At 34.4% G+C, this 26,819-nt stretch overlaps 1 protein-coding gene across 1 annotated transcript in view; it reads right to left on the reverse strand.

Moving 5' to 3' along the window:
- LOC135216611 (X-ray repair cross-complementing protein 5-like) overlaps positions 1-26,819 on the reverse strand; it is a 187,351-nt gene that overhangs the window by 65,126 nt on the left and 95,406 nt on the right. The window contains 1 exon segment of the mRNA XM_064251991.1: positions 25,543-25,680. Within this exon segment, the coding sequence (XP_064108061.1) occupies positions 25,543-25,680 (138 nt within the window).

Genomic DNA, 26,819 nt, shown 5'->3' on the forward strand with positions numbered 1-26,819 from the left:
GTCTCTTCAGTTACACGGAAGCATCTGGAGAAGAGCGCCTTCGTATATAATTTCTTAAAATTGCTAATGACTTGTTGGTCCATGGGCTGGAGAACAGAGGTCGTGTTGGGGTGGAAGGAACTTGAACTGAATGAAGTCATGTTCACTGCAGTCAGCCAAGTACGAAGGGTGTGCCGGGGCATTATCCATGATCAGAAGGCACCGCAGGGGTAGCTTTGTTCTCTGTTAGGTACTGACTCACGGTCCGGGCGCAAACACTTCATCAATCCACTCCATAAACAAGTTCCGTGTCACCCATGCTTTTGTATTGCCCTCCACATTACAGGCAGTCTGGCCTTATTTACGTTGTGCTACTTAAAGGCACGCGGGTTATTTGAATGGTAGACAAGTAGCGGCTTTAGTTTCAAGTCGCCACTGCGTTTGAGCATAACAAAGCGTAAGCCTATCCTTCATTGGCTTGTGGCCTGGGAGCGCCTTCTCTTCTTGGGTGATAAATGTCCTGTTGGGCATCTTCTTCCAGAAGAGGCCCGTTTCATCACAATTTGAAAATCTGTTGAGCGACGTATCCTTCGGCCTCCACGAACTCGGCAAACTCAGTCACGAATGCCTCAGCAGCAGCCTTGTCTGCGCTAGCAGCCTCACCATGCTTTCTGTGAGTTATCAAACCACCCTTTACTACCTTAAAATCATCTGGCGTGGGCACTAGTAGAAGGAGTTTTCCTCAGCAACTCTGATACACTTGCCGAGCTTTCTCGCAGATGATCGGCTCGTTTACACTATCACCTGCCATCTGTTTCTCATGTACCCACTTCAAATTATTTTCTGCCTCTTCGAGGGTTTGCGATCTCATCTTGGTTAGTACTGTCACTCCCTTCGCAACATTTGCTTCTTTAATGGCATCCTTGTTTTTCAAAATTGTCGAAATTGTCGACTTGGCCATCTTGTACTCACTTGCGATATCGGTCACGCGAACACCACGTTTCAAACTTTTCTATAATTTCTTTCTTTATTTCAATGGTTATCTTCCTCTGCACCCTCTTCTCACCATCACTCTTCACTTTCTTACTTTCACCACCACTCTTCACTTTCTTAGGGCCCATTATGAAGAAAATCACAAGTCAGTGCAAAAAAATGCTAAGCGAATTGACGAACGTCTTGTACACAATGAGATGAGACAAAGAGCGATGCGTGGGTGACGCCCGTGCGTGGGCGGCTGGAGGATGGCTGTTTCCCATGGCAACTCAAACGCTCTCACGTGTGCTGGGCGATTTCGCGCATTTTTTCAAATGTTTGTGTCTAAAAATTAGTTTGTGAAACAAAGTGAATTGTTATTTTCCAGAAATTTCCAGCATTTTTCAAATGTTCATGTCTCAAAATTAGTTCATGACCCAAACAGAATTTTTATTTTCCGCATTTTTTTTTGTTCGTATCTCAAAGTTAGTTCGTAGGTCAAGGGTGAAATTTTACCTATAATTTTGGTCGGGGATCGAGTTGTACGTGGGTCAATGCGTTCGTGAGTCAAGGGTCTACTACATGATTTTTCTAAACAAATTTATTTTATTTTGGAAAATTATAATTATAGCTCACACAACATCAAAACATATAAAAAATAAAATTGATATTAAATCATGAGCATATTTGTGGTAAAATATTTTTGTAAATTTACTGAGAACAAAGATGCAATAACTTTTTTTTTATTTACTGTATATACTTAAGTATCATATGACTTTTGAAGACCTAATTTTGAAGCTAATTTTAAAGGGGTCACATCATACACAATATAAAATTACCATATGTAATATTCACGGAGTATCGTATCACAAACATAACAAATATGCATCTTTTAAAAATTTATGATTGACATCAACTGTATCCAATAATATTGTATGTATTTTCATATTACACTAGGGCCTCGATAATCGCGGGGGATAGGGCCCAGAACCCCCCGTGATAAGTAAATACCCGTGTTATCCTGGTACCCCCCTTCAAAAATTGCTTTAAACTGCCTATTTTAATAATTAACCCACCCAATGCCACTATTCCAATGTTTATAACTGCCTACTTTAGTTCAAACACCAAATATATCTTCAACTATCACCTTAAATTAAATTCAAGACAGTTTCAAAGTTATTTTACGACATTAGCCTTAAAAATATATGGAGTATACATACTACTGTACATACGTAGCCTACTAGCCTATGGATTACAGCTAGAAGCCTACATACGCATGTGCTATTACGTACTCTCGTGGGCCTCACTTTTTTTTACTAGGAAAGAGAGAAGAGCTAAGAGAATATCAAAATTTAAAAGAATCAAGTGCTTTTGGATGCCACATAATTAACTCGTTTATGGGTACAATTTAAAGAATGCAGCGAAAACCACTTCAGTAACATAAACAAAACGGCTCCCTTGCTTACTTTATGCCTCCTTTGTTTGTGTGTGTGTGTTAAGTTATATATCTATAATGTCACAAATCTTGAATTCTTATCTTCAATTTCCCCTTCTTCAGATCAGCAAACAAAAGTATATTAGCTAACAATTCCTTTCTATTTTCATGATTTGGCTGCTGCACCAAACTAAAAGTACATAGTAATATCTATTTCGTGAATTAAACATAGTTTATGATAAAAAACATGATTTACTGTAATGCTTACAGCACCTAACTAAAATATTAATGTATAAACAGCAAAATACAGCAATAAAAATCTATTTTTGTCTTTTGTTTACGTTTAGAATCAGCTGATGGACGTTTATTACCGAAAGAATTATTTTGGAAAACAACTTAGTTGCTAAAAAAAACTAATTTATTCATGGAATTATTATAATTTTTAACTTTGTACATAATAGTTTATGATACAGTAATTCATATTTCATTGAGAGAGAGAGAGAGAGAGAGAGAGAGAGAGAGAGAGAGAGAGAGAGAGAGAGAGAGAGAGAGAGAGAGAGAGAGAGAGAGAGAGCAGATTAGGACGAGAGTAACTGTTGACTACCTTAGCTCGAGAATAACATAATGAAATTTGTATTTTAAATATTTTTATGGTGATCAAGAAATTAAACATCGATAGTGATAAGATATTCTCTTGTATACTTTTATAACATGTGATAATCATCAAGTCAACTATAAAAGTTGTATTGAAGCACAGTTTAGTAAATCACAGAAAGAATAGAAATATGGCAACACATGTACCTACAAATGTCAGGGACCATCTTGTTCTTTTATTACGATAATAATAGATCAGTATTAAAGTTTTTTTCTGAAGAAGAGAGAGAGAAGAAGAGAGAGGAAGAGAGAGAGAGAGAGAGAGAGAGAATAGAAGAGAGAGAGAGAGAGAGAGAGAGAGAAATTTTGCTATTTACATCCAAAGTATTTGAAAATTTGTAAATGACTTTATCCTAAAAATTTATTTAGTCATGAAAAGAACATGAAAACACGGTAATTAGTGAATCTTGCTCTATGATAAAATTCACAATTTCGTTAATTTTCCGGGATATAGTATTTGGGTTCCACAAATAAAGTAAATAAAGTGATTTATGATAGACTTTAGAGGAAACTTATGTAAAATATATCGGTAGTTTGTAGAATGGTGTAACCACTATCACATTGTGTAAAAGTAGTATATATGAATGAGACTAGGATTGGTGACGTCACGGTGATCATACGTATTTTTTTCGTGAATGAATATACATTTATGATGAAAAATGTTTACTGTACTGATTACAGTACCATACTGTAATATTAACCCTTAAACGCCGACTGGACGTATTTTACATCAACATTTTTTGTCTCTCGGATGCCGACTGGACGTATTTTACGTCGACATACAAAATTTTTTTAAAAATTCACGTAAAAATACTTTTAGGCCTACCAGCCGAAAACTCTTGAATCACGCGCCTTGGGGGATGCTGGGAGTTCACGGATCAAGGTGTTGTTTTGTTTACAATCGTTACTCAGGCGCGCAAACGCGAATTTCTTTCTTGCCGCCCTAAAAAGTATCTGTGACACATCTCGGAAATTATTTCGGAACTTTGACATAATTTTTGTACCATTTTAAATTAGCCGCTACATGGAGTATTATATATGAAAATGTGCACATTTTTATGTAGAATACAACAAAAAAATACTCATGAATTGTAGCTTTTATCATTTTGATGGAGTATTATAAAGAAAAATTTATTTGCACATTTTTAGTAGGAATACAACCATGGAAAATGTGCATTTTTTTTATGTAGATACAACAAAAAATGATCATGATGTAGCATATCAATGGGAGATATTTTGCTATAAATGAACCGAAAATATTAAAAGTTTGCCAATTTCAACCTTCGGTCAATTTGACCTCTACCGAAATCCGGCCGAAAACGCAAATTGTAAGCGCTAAAAACTCTTATATTTTAGTAATATTCAATCATTTACCTTAATTTTGCAACTAATAGGAAGTCTCTAGCACAATATTTCGATTTACGGTGAATTTATGAAAAAACTTTTTCCTTACGTCCGAGCGGTAACTCTCCGAAAAAAATCATACATGCGATTGTGGTAATATTTGCACCATTTTAAATTAGCCGTTACATAAAGTTTTATATATGAAAATGTGCGCAATTTCATGCACAATACAACTAAAAACAAAAAAAACCCATGGTTGTAGCTTTTTTTTAATCAATTTGAATATTACATATAAAATATGATAAGTGACACAAAATTTCAAAACCTTCGGTCAACTTTGACTACCGAAATGGTCGAAAAACGCAATTGTAAGCTAAAACTCTTATATTCTAGTAATATTCAAGCATTTACCTTCATTTTGCAATATTGAAATATTGTCTCTAGCACAATATTTCAATTTATGGTGAATTTATGAAAAAAATAACTTTTTCTTTACGTCCGCGCGGTAACTCTTCCGAAAAAATCATACGTGCGATTGTGGTAATGTTTACACCATTTTAAATTAGCCGTTACATAAAGTTTTATATATGACAATGTGCGCAATTTCATGAAGAATACAACAAAAAATAATTGAAGGTTGTAGCTTTTCTCATTTTTGAAATATTTGCATATAAATAACGATAAATAGAAAAAAAACCACGTTCGGTCAACTTTGACTCTACCGAAATGGTCGAAAAACGCAATTGTAAGCTAAAACTCTTACAGTGTAGTAATATTCAGTCATTTATCTTCATCTTGAAACAAATTCGAAGTCTCTAGCACAATATTTAGATTTATGGTGAATTTAAAAAAAAAAAAAAACTTTCCTTCCCTCCGCGCGCGGATTATCCGCCACAAATCTCCGAAATGTGTACGTCCCATTCTCGGAATATTTGCTCCGTTTCATATTAGGCATTTCATAAAGTTTTGTATATGAAAATGTGCGCAATTTCATGTAGACTAAAATGAAAAATATTCAAAGGTTGTAGCTTTTCTGATTTCCAAAATAATTGCATATAAAAAATATATACAAAAAAATATTGACATTCAGTAGGTCAAATTTAACTGTCAGATATGGTCGAAAACTGCATTTGTAAGCTAATATTCTTACAGTATAGTAATATTCAATCATTTGTCTTCATTTTGAAAGAAATTGGACAATATTTAGATTTATGGTGAAGTTTTTGAAAAAAATTTGAAAAAATTATTTGTTTACAATCCCGCCTGGGTTACCGAATTCATATCGCATTATTTTGTAGATAATATGTTTTTCTCTGTGTTTGCTTTTGATTGTTTTACAATGTGTTATATACCAAAATGATCGCAATTTAGTTTTACATTACAACGAAAAAAAAGAAAAAATAACTTATTACCTTTAACCGTTTTTTGCGCACAGCACAATTTTTGAATACAATTATATTATGAAATTTCGTTTTTGCGCTATCATATATCGCATTATTTATATATGATAATGATAATTTTTTTTCATTTCTGATGGTTGCATACTAAACTTCAGCCAATGACAAAAAAAAAAGGAGCCAAAAATGAACTCTTAATCTTCAAAACTAAGCGCGCTGTGATTTTTTTTTTAAAAAAATATTTTTTCCACTTCCGCGCTCACTCTGAAACACCTCCGGCACACGGGAGACATTTTTTTTTTTTACCGCTTCGCTCTTTTAACGTTAAGGGTAATAATCAACCATCAAAATAAAGCAATCAATGCATACTGTAAACTTGTAAAGTGTATTTTTGTCTTTTGAAAAGAAATTATTCCTCAAAGAGGCTTATTATGAATCTAGGCCAATAACATACAAGATGTGTGTTTTATAATGAATATATGACAATAATATATAAGGTAAAAATGGTTTTATTACCTTTACGCTTCATCGGCGATTGCAAACAACAATACGATAATCTATGACATTATCGTTTGTACGACTGCAGTGTTCAGAGAAGTCGATTACGTTCTACCAAAACAGCAATGAAGTTCGAATTGAAAATTAATGTTTTCCTAAATGTTATTACTACTGTAATTACACTGCTACTATTAACATTTCTAAAAGGTTAACGAATGGCAAAGGTCGCTGTGAAGCAATGTAACTCAATGTTTACATTTCTGCTGGCCACTCAACTACCAGTTGATATCATAATGTGAACTTGTTCATGCATTTGCTGGTTATCGGACCCGGGATGAGGCTTAGCCTACCACAGACAAGCCCGCGATGCTGCGATTCACACAGTGATATAGACTGAGAAGTGGTCCAAGGAAAAACCCATGATTAGCCCTTAAACGCTGAAGGGGTAAAAATAAAAAACTCCCCCGAATGCCGGAGCCGGTTTTGAGTGAGCGAGGAAGCGGAAAAAATAATTTTTTCAAAAAATCACAGCGCGCTTAGTTTTCATGATTAAGAGTTCATTTTTGGCTCCTTTTTTGTCATTGCCTGAAGTTTAGTATGCAATCATCAGAAATGAAAAATAATATCATTATCATATGTAAATAATGCAATTATATGGAGGGCTCCAGCCGAAAAAAAAGAAAATTCATACATAATTGTATTAAAATCACACTGTGTAAAAAACGGTAAAAGCTAACGAGTTTCTTTTTTTTTCGTTGTATTGTACACTAAATTGCAATCATTTTGATATATAATACATTGTAAAACAATAAAAGCAACACCGGAAAAATATTATCACAAAATGATGTACGAATTCGTAACGCGCGGACGTAAAAAAATGTTTTTTTCAAAAATTCACCGTAAATCTAAATATTGTTCTAGAGACTTACAATTTGTTTCAAAATGAATACAAATGATTGAATATTACGATACTGTAAGAGTTTTAGCTTACAATTGCAGTTTTCGACCATTTCTGACGAGTTAAAAATGACCAAATGTCGAAAAATTTTTATAAATTTTTTTTTTATATGCAATTATTTCGGAAATTAGAAAAGCTACAACCTTCAAATATTTTTCCTTTTATTCTACATGAAATTGCGCACATTTTCATACATAAAACTCTATGAAATGCCAAATATGAAACGGAGCAAATTTTCCGAGAATGCTATGTACGCAATTCGGAGATTTATGGCGGATAATCCGCGCGCTGAGGGAAGGAAAGTTTTTTTCATAAATTTCACCATAAATCGCAAATAATTGTGCTACGAGACTTCCAATTTGTTGCAAAACAAAATGAAGGTAAATGATTGAATATTACTGAAATATAAGAGTTTTAGCTTACAATTGCGTTTTTTTGACCATTTTGGTAGAGTTAAAGTTGACCGAACGTGGTTTTTTTCTATTTATCGTGATTTATATGCAAATATTTCGAAAATGAGAAAAGCTACAACCTTCAATTATTTTTCGTTGTATTCTACATGAAATTGCGCACATTTTCATATATAAAACTTTATGTAACGGCTAATTTAAACTGGTGCAAACATTACCACAATCGCACGTATGATTTTTTCGGAAGATTTACCGCAAAGACGTAAGGAAAATGTTATTTTTTCCGATAAATTCACCATTAAATCGAAATATGTGCTACGAGACTTTCCAATTTGTTACAAAATGAAGGTAAATGATTGAATATTACTAAAATATAAGAGTTTCAGCTTACAATTGCGTTTTTTGACCATTTCGGTAGAGTCAAAACTGACCGAAGGTTGAAAATTTGTCACTTATCATTTTTTATATGAAAATATTTCAAATTCATAAAAGCTACAACCATGGGTTGTTTTTAGTTATATTGTGCATGAAATTGCGCACATTTCCATATATAAATCTTTTATGTAAAACGGCTAATTTTAAAATGGTGCAAACATTACCACAATCGCATGTATGATTTTTTTCGGAAGAGTTACCGCCCGGACGTAAGGAAAAGTTTTTTCATTAAAGTTCACCATGAAATCTAGAAATTATTTGGTTGCTAGAAGACTTTCCCAATTTGTTTGCAAAAGAAAATTAAAGGTAAATAGTTGAATATTACTACAATATAAGAGTTTTAGCTTACAATTGCGTTTTTCGACCATTTCGGTCGAGTCAAATTTGACCAAAGGTTGAAATTTTGGCACTTATCGTTATTTATATAAAAATATTTCATAACTGATAAAAGTTACAATCATGAGTATTTTTTAGTTGTATTCTAAATGAAATTGCGCACATTTTCATATATAATACTTCATGTACGGATAATTTAAAAACGGTTGCAAAAATTATTTCAAAGTGACGAAATAATTTTTGAGATGTGTCACTGATACTTTATAGTGCGATAAGAAAGAAATTCGCGCTTGCGTAACGATTGTAAACAAAACAACGCCTTGATCCGTGAACTCCCAGCATCCCCCAAGGCGCGTGATTCAAAAGTTTTCGGCTGGTAGGCCTATAAGTATTTTTTCGCGAATTTAAAAAAAAAAACTTTTTTGAGTCGACGTAAGGTACGTCCATTCGGCAATCGGGGGAGATTTTGACTCGACGTTTAATACGTCCATTCGACGTTTAAGGGTTAACTTGTACCTTGATTGCTGATCCGCGACTAAGGGAGGCCCCGCTGTACTGTTTGTATTATAAAATACAAACATAGCAATCAATGTTTTGTTTTGGAAATTGGCTGAGGGTGATTATGAGATAAGTTAATTTGCTGGAGATAAGTTAATTTGCTGTATTGAACTTAAATCAGTGATTTTCTTGCTTCTAGTTACTGTAAATGAAACTCTAGATACTATATTTCTATCGGACAAGGTTACTTACATTACACAAAGTGTTTTCAAGTCGAAATATGACTTTAGAATTACTTACTGTTATGAATAAAACTTAACTGATTTTTTGTTTAGTAGATGGCATTCCACTGTCTTCACTTTATTTCATCATAATAATACAAAGCTATACATATTTATCATTTATTGGAGTGAAAACAGGGCAGTGTGTTTGTTCATCCCCATTAGTTTTGATTAAAATGGATTCCTCTTAAATTTTATGTAGAGTTTGATGGTACTATACCAAAATTTGTGGGAGTTTTGTCCATGCTGCCAATGCACAATAATAGTCATTAGGAGATGAACACAGTTTTCTCAGCTTCAGCTTCAATTTGCAGCTTAAATTTAGCGACATATTTCCTTGCTGATCCTTTCTCCAAAGTGAATAAGGAATATGTAAAATAAAATATTCCAGTTCTATTCTATTTAACGTCATTTGTAACATAACTACGGTCATTTTTCACTATCATACGATGGTTGAAATGCAAGCAAACCCGCTACTATCCAATTCAGTTGTTCATAACAAATCAGCTGTTTTTCATTTGGTAGTTTATGGTTGTACTATGTGTTTATACAACAATTATAACATTGAGAATGATACTTTCAGCATTCTTTTCTTATTTTTTTTAACTTGACTAGAAGATGGGGTAGATAAAGAGATGGAGGAAAGGAGGTTATCCTATTGTAATTTGGTGAAAAAAAATGAACTTGCATGATACACGAGATACATGAAAATTTTGGGATCTCCTGATAACAAAATCGCATGTTTACATGAGTATATAAGGTATACACTGGAACTACAGCACCCCCTATAGATTTCATATATGTACTATATGCACACAATTATATATAAATACAGGCGGCCCGCGGTTAACGGCGCAATCACTCAACGGCGAGTTGGTTTTACGGCGGTCGTCAAAAATATTAATTAAAAAAATAAGACATTTTAAAGGTATCTTTACGGCACACATTTCAGTTAACAGCGCCGCTAGCGCCGTTGTCTAACGAGTTTCATACATATGTAGAATGCCGTTCAGACCATAAAGGTGCAAGTTATATTAACAAATTTATGAGAGTTATTACGTAGTGGTATTAGGGTGGTATATGCCTCTGACGCTGTTCTATGCCGAAAATACGAGTTACAAAGTGCAAAATTTAGCTATGGATGTGTCGATTCATAAATGTTCATGCTTTTGTTTAAAATGTGTATGAAAATGTATTGAGTGAAAGGCATTTTTATTTCTATGATAAAAAGGCAGCTTTTGAAACTGCCCATCACGTTATCAAATACGATGTTTTTTCATGTTCTTTCTTGTAAGCCGCCACCTGCCGCTCTTCCGAAAATATCGATTTAAAAAAAGTGCAAATTAGCGATCGATGTGTCGATTTTATAAATGTTTATGGTTTTATGTTTTAAAATGTGTATGAAAAGGTATTACGAATAGGGTATTTTATTTCTGTGCAGAATATGATAAAAAGCAGCTTTTGAAACTTCCCTTCAAGTTATCGACTACAATGTTTTTTTCAAGTTCGTTTCTTGTATGCCGCCGTCTGCCGCTCTTCCGAAAATATCGTTTAAAAAAAAAAAAAAAAAAAAAAAAAAAAAAAAAAAAAAAAAAAAAAAAAAAAAAAAAAGTGCAAATTTAGCGATCAATGCGTTGATTTTTCAAATGTTTATGCCTTTATGTTTAAAATGTGTATGAAAATATATTACGTAAAGGTATTTTCATTTTCATTTTTGTACAGAAATAAGATACAAATTAAGGCAGCCTTTGTAACTACGCTCCACGTTGTCAGGGGATGGTTTTTCATGTTCGTTCTTGTCCGCCAGTTCCGAAAAATGCATTGTTATTTTATTAATTATGCATCTTTTCCATAAATCCTTTAAAAAGTTATACATTATTTCACTGTATCCAAGAATATTGTATGTATTCTCATATTATTGTATCTTAAAATACTACGGCAAACTTAAGCCAGTATTCCGCGGAGCGGCCAATGTTGTGGTTTGAAATCAGCTGATGAATACGAGTTTGTTTCACCATAACGCAATTCTGAGCGAATGCTCTTGCTTCTAGTTAGCATAAACGAATATCTATATACTTGACTTATATGAGACAAAGTTATTTTTCCTACAGCGTGTTTTTAGGTGGAAATATTTATTGAATATGTCTCGTGAATGTGAACTACTATTTTTTTCGTTAACAGATTACGTTGGCGGCATGTATATTGCGTAAAAAATTACATGATTCCGTTCGCAATAATCCTTTATATCATCGTAATACGAACTTTACGTTATTTATCTTATATCGGCGTGAAACCAACAGTAAAATGTGTTCTTTCAAGCACAGTAGTTTTTGATTAAAATGATTTTTATTTTTCCCAATTTTATCTACAGTTGTGTGTGATGGCAGACGTTTTACTGCAATTTTATCATTGTTGCCGATGTACGATAATAGTCATTAGCAGCCTTGAACAGTTTGTTTTCCTCCCCCTTTTCTCGTCTTCAGTTATAACTAGGTTTAAATTTAACGGTATATTTCCAGATTGATCTTTAATCTATATTGATCTCTGATCTATAGCGAATAAGTTATTACATTAAGATATCTCAGTTCTATTCTATACATACGCCATTTATAACAAATACGGTAATGTTGCACTGTAGTACGATGATTGAAATACAAGCCACCAACAGATGTTATCCAGTTCGGTTGTACTTAGCAAAAAAAAAAAAAAAAAAAAAAAAAAAAAAAAAAAAAAAAAAAAAAAAAAAAAAAAAAAAAAAAAAAAAAAAAAAAAAAAAAAAAAAAAAAAAAAAAGAAACAAGGAGTCGTTTCTCGTTCCGTTGTTCGTGGCTGTACACGTTTCACAGCAACGAGTATAACGTTAAAACCATACTTTCATCATTCTCTTTTGCTGTTATTGAACTTATGTAACTAGAAGATGGATAAAGTTAGGCCATTGTAATTTGATCTCTCATAAAATCGAACTATCGTAAGACTAATGATCGTAACCTGAACACTACAGCTACCTGTGCACTGTATAAAAAACTTTATTATATCTTTACATACTCTAGACACCCACATGTACTGTACAGTAAATTCTAAAGTACTATACTGCATAAATATAATTTTACTTATTGCGCCGTTGTGGGATTACGGCGCCTTTGACTGGTCTAGAGTTTCGAAAGAAGGTGTGCGGCGGCCGTAGGCTTTAAAATCGCTCAGCGTCGAAAAACGCTTGGCGTCAGTGGCTAGGAACGGAACCCCTGCCGCTAACCGAGGGCCGCCTGTATGTACAGTAGAGACCCGGTTCACGACCGTATTAGAACTCGACATAATCGGATTTCGCCACTAAATTTCCAATAAAACTTTGTATCTGTTTTCAACCAAAAAAACCAGTTTTCCGACCCCCGACCATATGATGTTTGTAAACAAAACTGTTTCCGCCAGCCGCCGCTAGTTGGCGTCATCCAGTGCTACCAAATGTAGCATAATTTCATGTTTTTTAGCATAACTTGACCCAAGAATTGGAGCTTAGCATAATTTCTTTCACACTTAGGGTTCTAGTACAATTTTAGAATGTATTTTCACTAAAATTTTCTTTCACACTTAGGATTCTAGTACAATTTTAGAATGTATTTTCACTAAAATTTTATATAAAATGCAGAAAATTCCTCAATTTCATACACAGCTATAGTGAATGTATCTTCACAGTGAAATTGCCTCAAAAGCAGCACTAACAAATGAGTTAATTGCTAAGTTTGAACCCAACTAAGGAATGTTAAATTTTGTGTATATAAATAAATACCCACAGTGGCATGACAAACGATCAGTAAAGTGTTAATAATGTTTTTTCTTCATGAGTAAAGAATTACTTTTTTCCTTTTTTTGTTTTATTTTTTTCCGTAGTTATCAAAATTTTAATTATGTCTGAAGTGATTTTCACACAGTTTTCAAGTATTTATTCATTGTGTATGTGATCTATTAAAGAAAAATAGTGTTTCAGTGGCATGATAATGATCAAGTAATAAGTACGTATTTTTTTCTTCTTGAGTAGAGACTGGTTTGTTTGTTTACCTTTTTTTTAGTTTTAATTTTTCAGTAAATATCAGTAAATAACAAAATGTTATATTTGAAGTAATTTTCACACATTTTCAAGCATTTATTAATTGTTTATGTGACCTGTTAAAGAAAAATGGTTCTGAGTGGCATGATAATGATGCAGTAATAAGTAAAATTTGTTGTTTTTCTTCACATTTGTATGTGTGATCTTCACACATTTGTCAAATAGTATATATATTGCATATCATGTACTAGTGATTGCGTATGTGATCTATTAAAGAAAAATGGTGTTTTATTACGAGTTTCCTAACATGTAAAGATCATCAAATTACTAGTAATAATATTGTCTGTTCGTCACTTTGTATCATTTCACCTAATATATAAATATTTTAAATTTCCATTACATCGTTCTTTTAGCTCAAATGTATTAGAGAAAATGATATATATTAAAAAATTATTGGCACAAAATTGCACCATATTTGGATAAATTCTTGCTTGACCGCTAGCATAATTTACAAAAACGGTTGTAAACTGTGACCCGCATTGTTTTAAAGTCCCAACTAATGTTTACAAACATTCAAACATGTGTCGTGTCTTGTACACCTTGTGCACATTTCGTTTGCTTTTTCATTGGTATCAACTCTATACGCAGTTACCCTTTGATTCATCATGGGTCCCAACATTACTACTGGCTGTCTATGTTCAAACCTTTTGCTATCATTAATCTCTGAAATAATGGAAAAGTGTTTACATGGCATCTCGCGTTTTCCTTCTTCAAAATGTTTCCATCATTTCCAACTCCAAAATAAACCTAAAGTTTCGTCTATCCTCTCCTCTGCATGAAAGTGATGAGCGAAAAAAAGATTTAGTCAAGCACCCTTGCTTGATTTTTTTCAAGCGTAGACCTATTCTAAAACCATGCTCACACTTGAGGCGCGCGTTTCAGTAGCAAATGCAATACGTATTTAAGTGTTAGTTTGGAGTGAAGGCAATGTTACGTACGCAGGTACATGTGCGGTTTCGGTAGCGAATGCAATCTTTTAAGCTTTGTTAAGCTTGCCGGTAAAGAAGAAGTTAGTCATAGCTTATATCAGAGAAGCCACTATGCCACATTAAGTGCGTAGTAATTGAGAAATTAAGAAGAATCTTTTATGTCGAACTGTAATACATCAATATTTATGTGTAAGATTTGGTAGTGAAACCAGTTACATACGTAACATGTTCGATTCGGTAGCAACGTAATCTAAGCTTTTTAAGCGTGCCGGTAAAGAAGAGGTTAGCCTTAGCTTAGCTCAGAAGCCGCTACGGTATACATTAATTATAGAAATTAAGTAGATTCTTTTGTGTCTACTGTAAAAAATACGTCATTGTTTACGTGTGAATTTGGTAGTGAAACCACTGTACATACGTAACGTGTGCCGTTCGGTAGCCTAGCGAACGCAATCTTAATCTTTGTTAAGCTTGCTGGTAAAGAGGAGGTTAGCCTTAGCTTAATCAGAAAAGATGCTATGGTATAGAATAATTATAGAAATTAAGACGATTCTTTTATGTCCACTGTAAAAAGACGTAAATGTTTACGTATGAGGTCTGGTAGTGACACAGTTTACATATGCAACGCGTGTGCGGTGACGAACGCAATCTGTATGCTTGGTTTATAAGCGTCCTCGTAAAAAAGGAGGTTAGCTTGATATTATGATGCTGGTACGTAATGGTATAGTAATTAAAGACATTAAGAAGATTCTTTTACTTATACGTACGTATATATGTACCATGCAGTACCATAATAAATTATTGTCAAAGTCCAATAAGCTTGAAACCAGCCCTGATATTGGACAATTTGCCGTAAAAGACGCAGCTTTTTTATAAGGACATTTATGAAACAAAATCGTTAGTATCCTAACATTACATTTACTGAAAGATAATTTTCAAGCGATTTTGTATACAGTATTGCAGTCGACTCCGTAAAAGATTTACCATAAATTAATATCGAATGTAAACGTTTCTAGGCTTATAGCGACGATATGGTTTGTTTACTACCATAGTCCCGATATAAACCACCAGGGCTGCACTATGGTATGTTTACATACTTAAATGCAGACTTACTGTAGGCAAATTTTTGCAAGTTTTTGTTAAATATAAATTGGGTTTAATTTTAATAGTTTATTAATTTACTGAAATAATTAGACTTGCTTTTCAATGTTTTTATTATGTTAGCAACACGTTTTATGCCTACCCACTACACTATGTTTACTTACTATTTACCTAGGTAGCCTATGGCGCTTGGTCAACAATCAGTTGGACGCAGGCTAGTTTTCTTTTATACTGTATATTATACATTTAAAATTATAAATATACGTTTAACATATTTATTTAACTTTTAACTTATTTAGTTGTAATTTACATGTAATGTATTGTATAAAAAGGCAAGGTTAGGGTAATAACTGATGGTCAAGAACGGTTTAATCCATTTTCAGTTATTTCTTATGGGAAAACTTGATTCAGTTCTCGAAATAATCGAATTTCGACGCTCCTTCTGGAACGAATTATCGTCGAGAACCGAGGCTCTACTGTATATAGATGAATATTTGAAATTAAGTATAGATTATCAATAATTCCTTAAAAATTATTACTATTCTCTTGGTTTTGTAAATTAAAAAAAAGCAAATGAATTGAAACAATATGTGGAACTGCTAATTTTGCTAGCAGGGTGATAACAGGGTAGCCAGCCCGCACGTTAAGGTGAGGGGAGCACTGCCCTCTCGAGCAGTGTTAGTCTAGCTGTTGGAGTGTGAGGGTGTGCTTTGAAATTCATCAAAGCTTAATCAATATATACTATTAGCGATAGTGATAATAGTGACGATACTGATGATATGTAATTTAATGTCGAATAATCAACAAATTGGCGAGTTGCAGTAAATGGGAAAAAATTATAACCACATCAATGTCCATGATATATTGAAATACTAAAATTCAAAATAGTAGCTTTCAGCAGTGATTCTGTTGCCTTCTTCAGCGGGAGAGAGACGAGTGTGTGTGTGTGTGTGTGTTCGCTTTAGCTGGGTGTTCTTTAGTCGTTTTGTTTTATATAAGCCTATGTCATTTCATTTTACTTTCATACTCAGTTTTGTATCTTAATAATATTTGTTTCTTAGTTTTTATTCCTTTTAATGGTTTAATGATTTTTAATATGCTACGCTTGTTACCTAAAAAGTTTCTAAAGCAGCACCCCCACTAATTTAAGTCATGAGCCCCCACTCGGTATACATGTTTTTTCTAATATTTCTTTGCACTTTTCTTTGCAAAATTAGATTTACAATTGACATACAGTGAAACCTCTGCATATGAAAGTCCCTATGTATGGAAATTTCAGGTTACGAAAGCAAAGACGAAGATATTTTTGCTTCTGTGTACAAAAATAATTCAAGTTGCAAAAAAGTAAAATCCGAGATTTGCCAGTCCCACCGAGAACAGTTTTAAAACTACCGCACCGCCAACTCAGTAGACTCGCCACCATCCTCCCGTTCTCCCATTGGTTCCTGATGCTAGTCACCACCGTAAGATCCTGCTCTCCTATTGGTCAGCATCTGTCCCTCATGCCTCTATGTAACGGCATTCCTTGACCATTTTTTGTGGCAGCGTTATCGTAAACAACTGGAATTCGTTCATTTACATATATTTAGTTTGTTAACGTAAATTCGTGTGAGTGATTTCACTTTCATTGTACTGTAAGTTACTTTATCGTGTTGTGTGTGAACTTAATTAGTTACGTTATTAGCCATGGGTCCCAAGAATGTTGCTGAAATTCACGGAAAGAAGAGGATGCTTTCTATGGAGAACAAAGATGGAGATAATCAAGAAGTGTTAATGTTTTCTGCCATTTGTTAATGTGTTCTGTAAAGTTTAGTGTTGTTCTCTGCCATTTTTAATGTGTTTCGTAAAGTTAAGTGTTCATGTTTTCTGCCATTTGTCCTCCTCTGTCGTCACTTCCGGACATCGCCTTACTCGAAAGGTAAGGTTCCACATTTTACTACATACTTACATACATGTACGTACAATATTTCTTGTACCCTGTACACTAATACACTTTATTTACAGGTACAGTCATGGTTATGTTAGGTATTGAATGGTCCAAATTGTTGTATTTCATTGTTTATTGGTCAATTTACCTTTATTATAAAATTTACTGTGGTGTTTTTGTAGGGCTTGGAACAAATTAGGCAATTTATATGTAAAACGTAGTTCTACATACGAAAACATCAGGTTACGAAGGCCACTTCAGAACGGATTAATTTTTAAACCTGAGGCACTACTGTACTATCATAAAAGATAAGAACTAAAACCAACAGCAACCCCTTGGTATATCTATGAGGAAATTTACAAAAAGATGTCTTGTGAGACGGACATGCAACACATCTTCCCTTGAAGTCAAAATCCCAACTAACTCTCTCATGAGCTGCCCAGTGGATTTTAACCAGTCTAAAAGTTGCCATTAAGTGAATTTATGGGCTATAGAAGTAAAGGTACCTCTTTCCTGCCAATTCCCCCAAATCAATGGCACATAATATTGTTGCTAACCATAAGTCACTCCATCCGCTACCCAAAACCTATTATGTATTGCTACTAATGTGAGCATGTCCGTCCATTAAGGGTTAATGCAATATGACAAAAATAATTGCACTTAGAACTATAGACGTAAAGGCCAAAAAATGGACAATAGTAATTTTATCACCATACACATATGTAATAGAATACTGATGCAAAGACAGCAATATAAATCTAACAATGAATATATCATAAGTGAAAATATACAATTGTGCAGGTGAGAACACGTGTATATGGTAATTCCTCCATATTTGCATTTTACATATACTACAGCTAGTTGTCGACTTACGACCGCAATCGGTTACAACCAACTGGTCGTAAGACGATTTGGATGTTAGTCGGCCCATGTTAATTTACCATAAGAATATTATACTAGCCTAGCCTACACTAGGGTAATCAATCAGTACTATCTTTCCATATAGGGTAGCCTAGCCTACATTACACAGTATACTTTATACATTAGTATACCTATATGGCATAGTAATTATTAATTTTAGCTAATTCTCTAGGTTCAATGGGTATTGGCTAATGATAATTCAGTACAAAGAGAAACTGAATAATATTAAAAAGTTAGTCTCACATATATAATGATGATATCATGGTATATTGTATACATACAAATACAGTAGCCTAGCGTACAGAATACTGTATACTAAATATATGATATAATTATTAAGCCAATTTTGGAGGTTCAAATGGATTCTGACTATATCAATAAAAAAAAAAAAAATTTACATGAAACAGGAATCAGATTCAGACCAACATCGGCATAACTAAGCGATAATGTTTTGGTTTGGAAATCAGCTGATGGCGAATATGGGTTTATTTCGCCATATTTAACTTAATTTAGAGCGAATTGCCTTGCTTCTAGTTATCATAAAACATATAGATACTCTACTTATATGAGACAAGGTAATTTGTCATATATGTTTTTAAGTCGAAATATGAATTTAATAATAATAATAATAACGGCGCAATCGCTCAGCGGCGAATCGGTTTTACGGCTCTCGTCAAAAATATTCATTAAACAAATAAGGTATTTTTACGGCACAGTCTTCAGTTAACAGCGCCACTGTCTAATGAGTTCATACATTTGTAGAAATGCCGCTCAGACCATACGGGTTACGAAAATTATATTAACATATTTTATGGAGAGTTATTACATAGGTATTAGGGTAACATATATGCCTCTGACGCTTGTTTCTATGCTGAAAATATTTGAGTTATTACATAAGTGCAAATTTAGCTATGGATGTGTCGATTTATAAATGTTCATGCTTTTATGTTTGAAATGTGTATGAAATGTATTACGTACAATGCATTTTTATTTCTGTACAGAAATATGATACGCTTTCGAAACTGACCATCAAACGTTATCAAATGCGATGTTTTTCATGTTCTTTCTTGTGAGCGCCGTCTGCCGCTCTTCCGAAATATTGAGTTAAAAAAAGTGAAAATTAGCGATCGATGTGACGATTTTATAAATGTTCATGCTTTTATGTTTAAAATGTGTATGAAAATGTATTACATATAGGGTATTTCTTTATTTCTGTGCAGAAATATGATAAAAAGGCAGCTTTTGAAATTGCCCTTCAAGTTATCAAATGCGATGTTTTTTCATGTTCGTTCTTGTAAGCCGCCATCTGCCGCTCTTCCGAAAATATAGTTAAAAACAGTGCAAATTTAGCGATCAATGTGTCAATTTTTTAAATGTTTTTGCTTTTGTTTTAAATGTGTATGAAAATATATTACGTATAGGGTATTTTTATTTTTGTACATAGATATGATACAAATTAAGGCAGCCTTTGTAACTACGCTCCACGTTGTCAGGGGATGTTTTTTCATGTTCGTTCTTGTCCGCCACTGTTCCGAAAAATGCATGGTGTTATTTTATTAATGATGCATCTTTTCCATAAACCATCTGAAAAGTCATACATTACTTCACTGTATTCAATAATATTGTAAGTATTCTCATATTACTGTATTATAAAATGCTATGGCAAATCTAAGCCAGTATTCCGCAGAGCGGCCAATGTTGTGGTTTGAAATCAGCTGATGGCGTATACGAGTTTGTTTCGCCATATTTAACGCAATTCTGAGGGAATTCTCTTCCTTCTTGTTAGCATAAACGAATATCTAGATACTTGCCTTCTATGAAACAAGGTTATTTTTCCTTATAGTATGTGTTTTTAGGTGGAAATATGAATTGAATATGTCTCGTTGTGAATGTGAACTACTTTTTTTTTTTCGTTAACAGATCACGTTAGCGGCATGTTTATTACGTAAAAAAATTATGTGATTCCGTTTGCAATTCTTTTATATCCATCGTAATACGAACTTTACGTTATTTATCTTATATCGGCGTGAGACCAACAGTAAAATGTGTTCTCTCAAGCACAGTAGTTTTGATTAAAATGATTTTATCCCAATTTTATCTACGATTGTGTTTGATGGCATACGTTTACTGGATTTATCCTTGTTGCCTATGTACGATAATAGTCATTAGCAGCTTGAACAGTTTTCTCAGCTTCAGTTATAACTAGGTTTAAATTCAACAGTATATTTCCCGATTGATCTTTGATCTATAGCGAATAAAGTTATTACATTAAGATATCTCAGTTCTATTCTACATAACACCATTTATAACAACTACGGTAATAGTGTACTGTAGTACGATGATTGAAATACAAGGCAAACGGATTTTATCCAATTTGGTTGTACTTAAAAAAAAAAAGAAGAAAAACAAAAAAAAAGGTTCTCGTTCCGTTGTTCATGGCTGTCATACGTTCACGCAACGAGTATAATGTTAAATCCATACTTTCATCATTCTCTTTTGCTGTTATTGAACTTATGTAACTAGAAGATGGGATAAAGTTAGGCTATTGTAATTTGGTCTCTCATAAAATCGGACTATCGTAAGATGAATTATCATAACTTAATCACTACAGCTACCTGCACACTGTATAAACCTTATTATATCTTTACATACTCTAGACACCCAAAGGATTAAAGCTTGGCTTTTATCACTTTTCAGTATTTATAATGCTATAATGTACTGTACAGTACAACTGTACAGTAAATTCTATAGTACTGTACTGCATAAATAAAATTTTACTTATTACGCCTTTGACTGGTCTAGAGTTTCGAAAGAAGGTGTGCAGTGGCCATAGCCTTTAAAATCGCTTTGCGTCAAAAATCACTTAGCGTTGGCGGCCAGGAACGGAACCCCTGCCGCTAACCGAGGGCCGCCTGTAATATTATCTTTTATTTCAGCCCAGGACCACATACATGGAATATACAAAACACAGACAGTAAAATACAATCTAGACACATGTCACATGATGAAAAAAATTAATAATTGGCACTTATCCACACAATTGCTGAGGTAGCATAAAAGATAGTTATCATAATACTGGTAATAACAGTAATGATATTGGTGAGAAAAAAATTGCATTAGTTATAACAGTTAGTGCACAGGTTATATAACTTAAATTTCAACTAGAGACCTTAGGTGGTTACAATAGTCAGGTCCAGAGGGCTAAATATGAAAATTGAAGGTAGAAAAACTTCAACTTGATAGTATTCACAGTAATAATGAAAAAGTAAAATATCAGCAATACAATAATAATAATGACATCTTGCCAATACAGAGATTAAGTCCTTTAGGGGACAAAGGCCTCATTTTCCCATCTTTCCCACAATTTAGATCTTCTTGCTTCACTCCTTAGGATGCTTTGTATGAGCAAGTTGCTACTGTTTCTCACTCGGGTTTTCAGACTAGACATTGTTCGCCTTACAATGATTTTTAAATTGTCCAGGTGGTTTTCTATGAACATCTGTGTGGCGGAGTGGTAGTGAGGAGTGTTTGTGAAGCGTCTCAAAATGTCATTGTGCACAAAAGTGATAATTCTCATGGTCACTAGGGTATAGTTCGTCCAGAGGGAACACCCATAGATACTGTAACAGTACGAGCAGAAGAGCAGCAGTTTCACGTCTCCATGACAGAAGGCAAACCTCCTTGCAATCATGTTGCCAGTTGCACATAGTTTATGACGTCTCTATTCAATGGCTGCCGTATCTTTGGTTTTAGGACATTGGTGATAATGTGACCCAAATACGGAAATTCGTGCACAAATTCCAGCCGATGGTTTCAGAGGAAAATTTGTGGTTCTGCAATATGCTTAAGGGATCTCGGGAGCAGCGACATGCACTGGGTCTTGGTTTCATTGTATTGTATATCAAATTCCTCTGCACACTAGTGGTAAGTGTCGATGAGTCGTTGGAGACCTTGCACTGATGGGGAAATCAGAACCATGTCGTTGGCGTAACAGAGGCTGTTTATAATTGTTTCACTGACAGTGCATCCGATTGGGAGTGAGTTCAGTTTGACATTCAAGGCATCTGTGTATGTATTAAACAAGTATGAAGAGAGAATGCCCCCTTCCCGAAGCCCGTTTAGGGAACCGAAGGTGTACGATAATACGTTACCCCATTTGACACAGAATTGCTGAGTGGAGAACCAGCAAAGTAAAATGCCAATTAGAAATAAGGGTGTGCCTCTTTTATGCAGCTTCAGGTAGTTTACTCTTGTCAAATGCTTTTCTCACATTCACAAAACAAAGGAAAACAGGAGAAGCTGATGATCGGTAGTAGTTCAGCAATTCTTTCAGTATGTAGATGCAGGTGTCTGTTGAGTGGTTTGCTTTAAATCCGAACTAGTTGTCAGTGGTGTGTAGAAAGGGGAGAAGTCTCCCTAGAAGAACCTACTCAAATATCTTCAATGCGACTGTTGTAATTGCAATCGCCCGGTAGTTGCCAGGGTCAGCTGCATCCTTTAGCTTGTTTTTGATTAATGGCATCAAGTCAACTAAGAGTAGGGTGTCTGGAAGAAACTGGTCAATTATGCATGCATTGAATACAGCAGTTAGCAAAATGTAAATTATCGGAAGGCAGAATTTGAAAGCCTCTGCGGGAAGACTATCACAGCTGGGCAATTTATTATTAGGTAGGATGTTTATGGCATCGCTGATGTTACCTGACGTAATATGGTCTGAAAAATGAAACTGAATGTTGTCAGTAAGGAGGTTATCTACATCCCTACGGGAATCTTGATCATTTATACAATTCAGGATATTGTTGAAGTGATCACCCCACAAACTTGTGATAGCTTCATTTCTGACTGCTTCCTCTACTCTCTGTCATAGCTTTTTAGTTTTGGGATTTAAGGACTATATCTTTCCAAAGACGAGGATAATCACCAGATGCTAAGTTTCTAGACGTTGCATCGGCTCTTAGTTTTTTTCCTTTACTCTGCAGCGCTTAACAGCAAGTTTGAAATGCGCTCTCGCCTCCCTCATTTGTAATGCAGGGTGTCCTTCCCTCGGACTACCATTTTGCCTCCACAGTAAAAACATTTTTCGTATGTATACAGATCTTTAACCAAGTCATTCCATCCAGGTATATTATGAGAATTACCTTGACAAAATCTATTGGGAGCCCTGCCCGAAGCAAACATAGCGGAAATTATATTCGAATAAAATTCAATCAGATCTCTCATGTGGTGGTCATTTCTACAATTTGTGTTAGTGCAAAGGTATCTTCCAGTTGAACTATTGACCACCACTTGGGTTTCGTGGTCACCCTAAAATATCTGGTTTTCTGTTGGTTTTTAAAATCCCAGTTTACCGCTGGTGGGCGGTTAGTTAGGGGTTCATGGTAAGGAGGGATAGGGTACTGAATGACACCTGTAATGGGATGTGATTGTAGCCCATTGCAAGATCATAAAGAATATTGCAGGTCATAACAGAATCATGAAGTTGTGGAGATGTGATGCAATGGTCCAGCCAGGAGGTTGTAATTGTGTCCGCTCTATTATGCACATATGAATAGGAGAGGGGGGGAAGGAGCATTTAATACGCCTTGTGAACTAAATTATTTTTTTCATTAACAGACTGCGTTGTGGGCATATTTGTGTAAAAATATTATGTGATTCTGTTCACTTTTTTCACTTGATTTCATCGTAGTATGAGCTTTACAGTTATGATACTTATCTTTTATCAGTGTGAAAACAACAGTAAAATGTGTTCTTTCAAGACCTCAAGTTTTGATTAAAATTATTCTCTCTCAAATTTATCTACGGCGGTGTGTGATGGCATAAGTTTACTGGAGTTATATCCTTGTTGCTGATCCACGATAATAGTCATTAGCAGCTTGAAAAGTGAGCCGTGTGTGTGGAGAGGCGGGAGCTGGCGAAGAACTGTCATATGTTCAGCTGGCAATACTCTTTCTTGCTTACATTGCCGTTTTAATTGTGGGTGGTCGTAAAGTCAATCAGTGGTAACTTGCATAGGTTCTAAGTCGACAGCTAGCTGTATCACAATACATGGTCTTAGAAATGAGGATAGAAAACTAGGTAGATAGTGCAAAAAGGATAACTGTATGCAAAGCATTAAAATGCACATATGAACATAAAATGACATTAGTAATGTAGGCTGGAACCGGAGGAACACAGTAAATAATCCTACTTCTTCCTATGGCTATTTTACAAAATAGCCCTGTGGAAATACAAGGGAGATGAAACCTGAGCAAATTGCTAAGATCATATGATCGAAGTGCAACCACCTGTATATAGCTTGATCCATCTTATGCTTTGTCTTGATACTGAAGACCAAATGAAAAAGGTTTGTTGAATACAAGCCGGAAGACAATAACTGAGGGGGTCAGAAGTAGGCAGCAACAGGCCTCCCCCTCTCCCCTCTACCAAATTAATCTTCTCACAGGGAAGAATATCGTTGCACATATGTAACGCAGGAAAGATTGTGCAAATTTTATTTATAAAAATAAAAGAGCTTTACTTATGAGGGAACATAAGTAACCACATGGATGCCCAAGTCTCCTCATACTGGCATTGGTCAAGTTTCCTATCCAAAATGAGAAGAAACAAGACAAATGTTACAAATACACGAGGTACACAGCATAAAAAGAATCCAATGCAGATACACAGAAACGAGAGTAGCAAGTTACCCATCCACTCAATGACCACACAGGGAGACAGAGAAGCATGTCTGCACTGCTTGACAGCTGGAGACAAGTGACTAGTGTCAGTAGGTGATGAGATGCTTATTCACTCACCTACCTTTACTAATAGTTAACATCTTTGTTACCAACTACATCAACTGTCTCAGCTCATACTGAAAGATATTTTCTATTATAAAAGGCAATGGTTTGTAGTATTTCCATAGGAACAAATATATTTGTCTGAAACATCTGGTACTGACTAATATTCAAATCAAGAACTAAATTTAGTAAAAGGCTGCCTTTCAGTAAAGTATCACACTACAGTAGTATTTACATTTACACATACGCTAGTAATTTCAATTATTTATCGACTTGCCAAGTCAAATCTGTAGAGAGATATTATGGCTGCTATCATGAGCTACCAAAATGCCATATGTGATTTCTAGATCTTATGTGGACCACGATGGCCCCTTCCATTAAATTCCGGGCTTGGGTATCCAGCTGTTATGGCCAGCTTCACAAACAGGAGTTCATCATGGCGATACAGAATAGTAATGAGTTACATGTCTCCAATATTTACACCCTTTGGTGTACCTGCTTAACTTTTGGTTTCTATCATGAAGTGAAGACTTGAAAAATTCATCCATCCATCAAAAGTCTCACTTCAACTGCTACACACATTAACCTACCTCATAATCTTTTGTAATGTCAGGAAAGAGGGCACCAAGAACAGGGTCACTGTTTTTGTTGTAGATCCTACGGGTAATCCCCACATAATCAAGAACTTCTAAGGCATGAATAAAGGAAGATAGAGCAACTGCTGCTGCCTGAAAAGCAAGTAATACTAATTAATAAGTACAAAATTATGAATTTGTTGAAAAATTGGCAAAATTAGATGAAAAGCAAACCTGCAAAGCCTGCAAAATTCAGCTGTTAATGGTGAATATTTCTAAAAGATCTATAACATAACATTTAAGATAAAACCTAACATTTAAGACAAAATGACATTTTTATAATAAAATAGTTTTAAACATATATACTTACTCAGTAATTACATGATCAGTTATGTAGAATAATAATAAGGATGAGTTTTTCCAGAAATCTGAGTCTTATAGAATAGACTTTTCTTGGGCTGGTTCTCATTAATTAATCCTGAGAGAGAGAGAGAGAGGAGAGAGAGAGAGAGAGAGAGAGAGAGAAGAGAGAGAGAGAGAGAGAGAGAGAGAGAGAGAGACTTTATTTAAAATACCCGTTTTATTTAAAAGGACTTTATTTAAAAACCTGTTTTATTTAGGAAAATTATAATAAATAAACATTCTTTGCTTTCAACAAGAATATTTTTCATTATTGAATTATGAAAATGTGCCTTTGTTGGGTCCATTTGGGCATTCAATAAGTAAATGTTGTACAGTCATGGGAATTTGACATCTATTACTTTTCATTGAGTCAGTTTGAGCTTTCTTTTTGTGAAGATGACTTCCATCACACAGTTTTTATAGTTTGGAGCTTATTTGTGGTTGTTATTAAGGACCATTCTGTTTGCCAATCTTGGTATATCAATGGTTTGACAGATGTTAACCAGTCTGATACTGGGGCATGTGTAAATGTTGGAGGGATAGTGCAGGCTAATTTAACAGCTTTGGAATGTAACATATTTTTATTGTTAATCCTGATTGGAGTTGATGATGAATTTTTATTTGGATTTCTTGTAAAAGTTGGTTTACAGGTTTGTACCAATTTATAGCATCTATGGCACTATCTTTCGAATATGTAGAAGCTCCCATGGCAATATTATTTTTGGAGCTATCTATATATTTCTGTATTAGTCATTTGTCTTTCAAGTAGTTAGGATAGGGAGGTACATATTTTTATTCACTTTAAAAGTCCAAGGTGTGAGATTCTAGGTGGCGGACAAAAATTGGCGTTATGTGAGCTCATTATTTATTTACCTCTTTTTAGGAAAGAA

This window comes from Macrobrachium nipponense, chromosome 6 (assembly GCF_015104395.2).
Source record: "Macrobrachium nipponense isolate FS-2020 chromosome 6, ASM1510439v2, whole genome shotgun sequence".
Lineage (NCBI taxonomy): Eukaryota > Metazoa > Arthropoda > Malacostraca > Decapoda > Palaemonidae > Macrobrachium > Macrobrachium nipponense.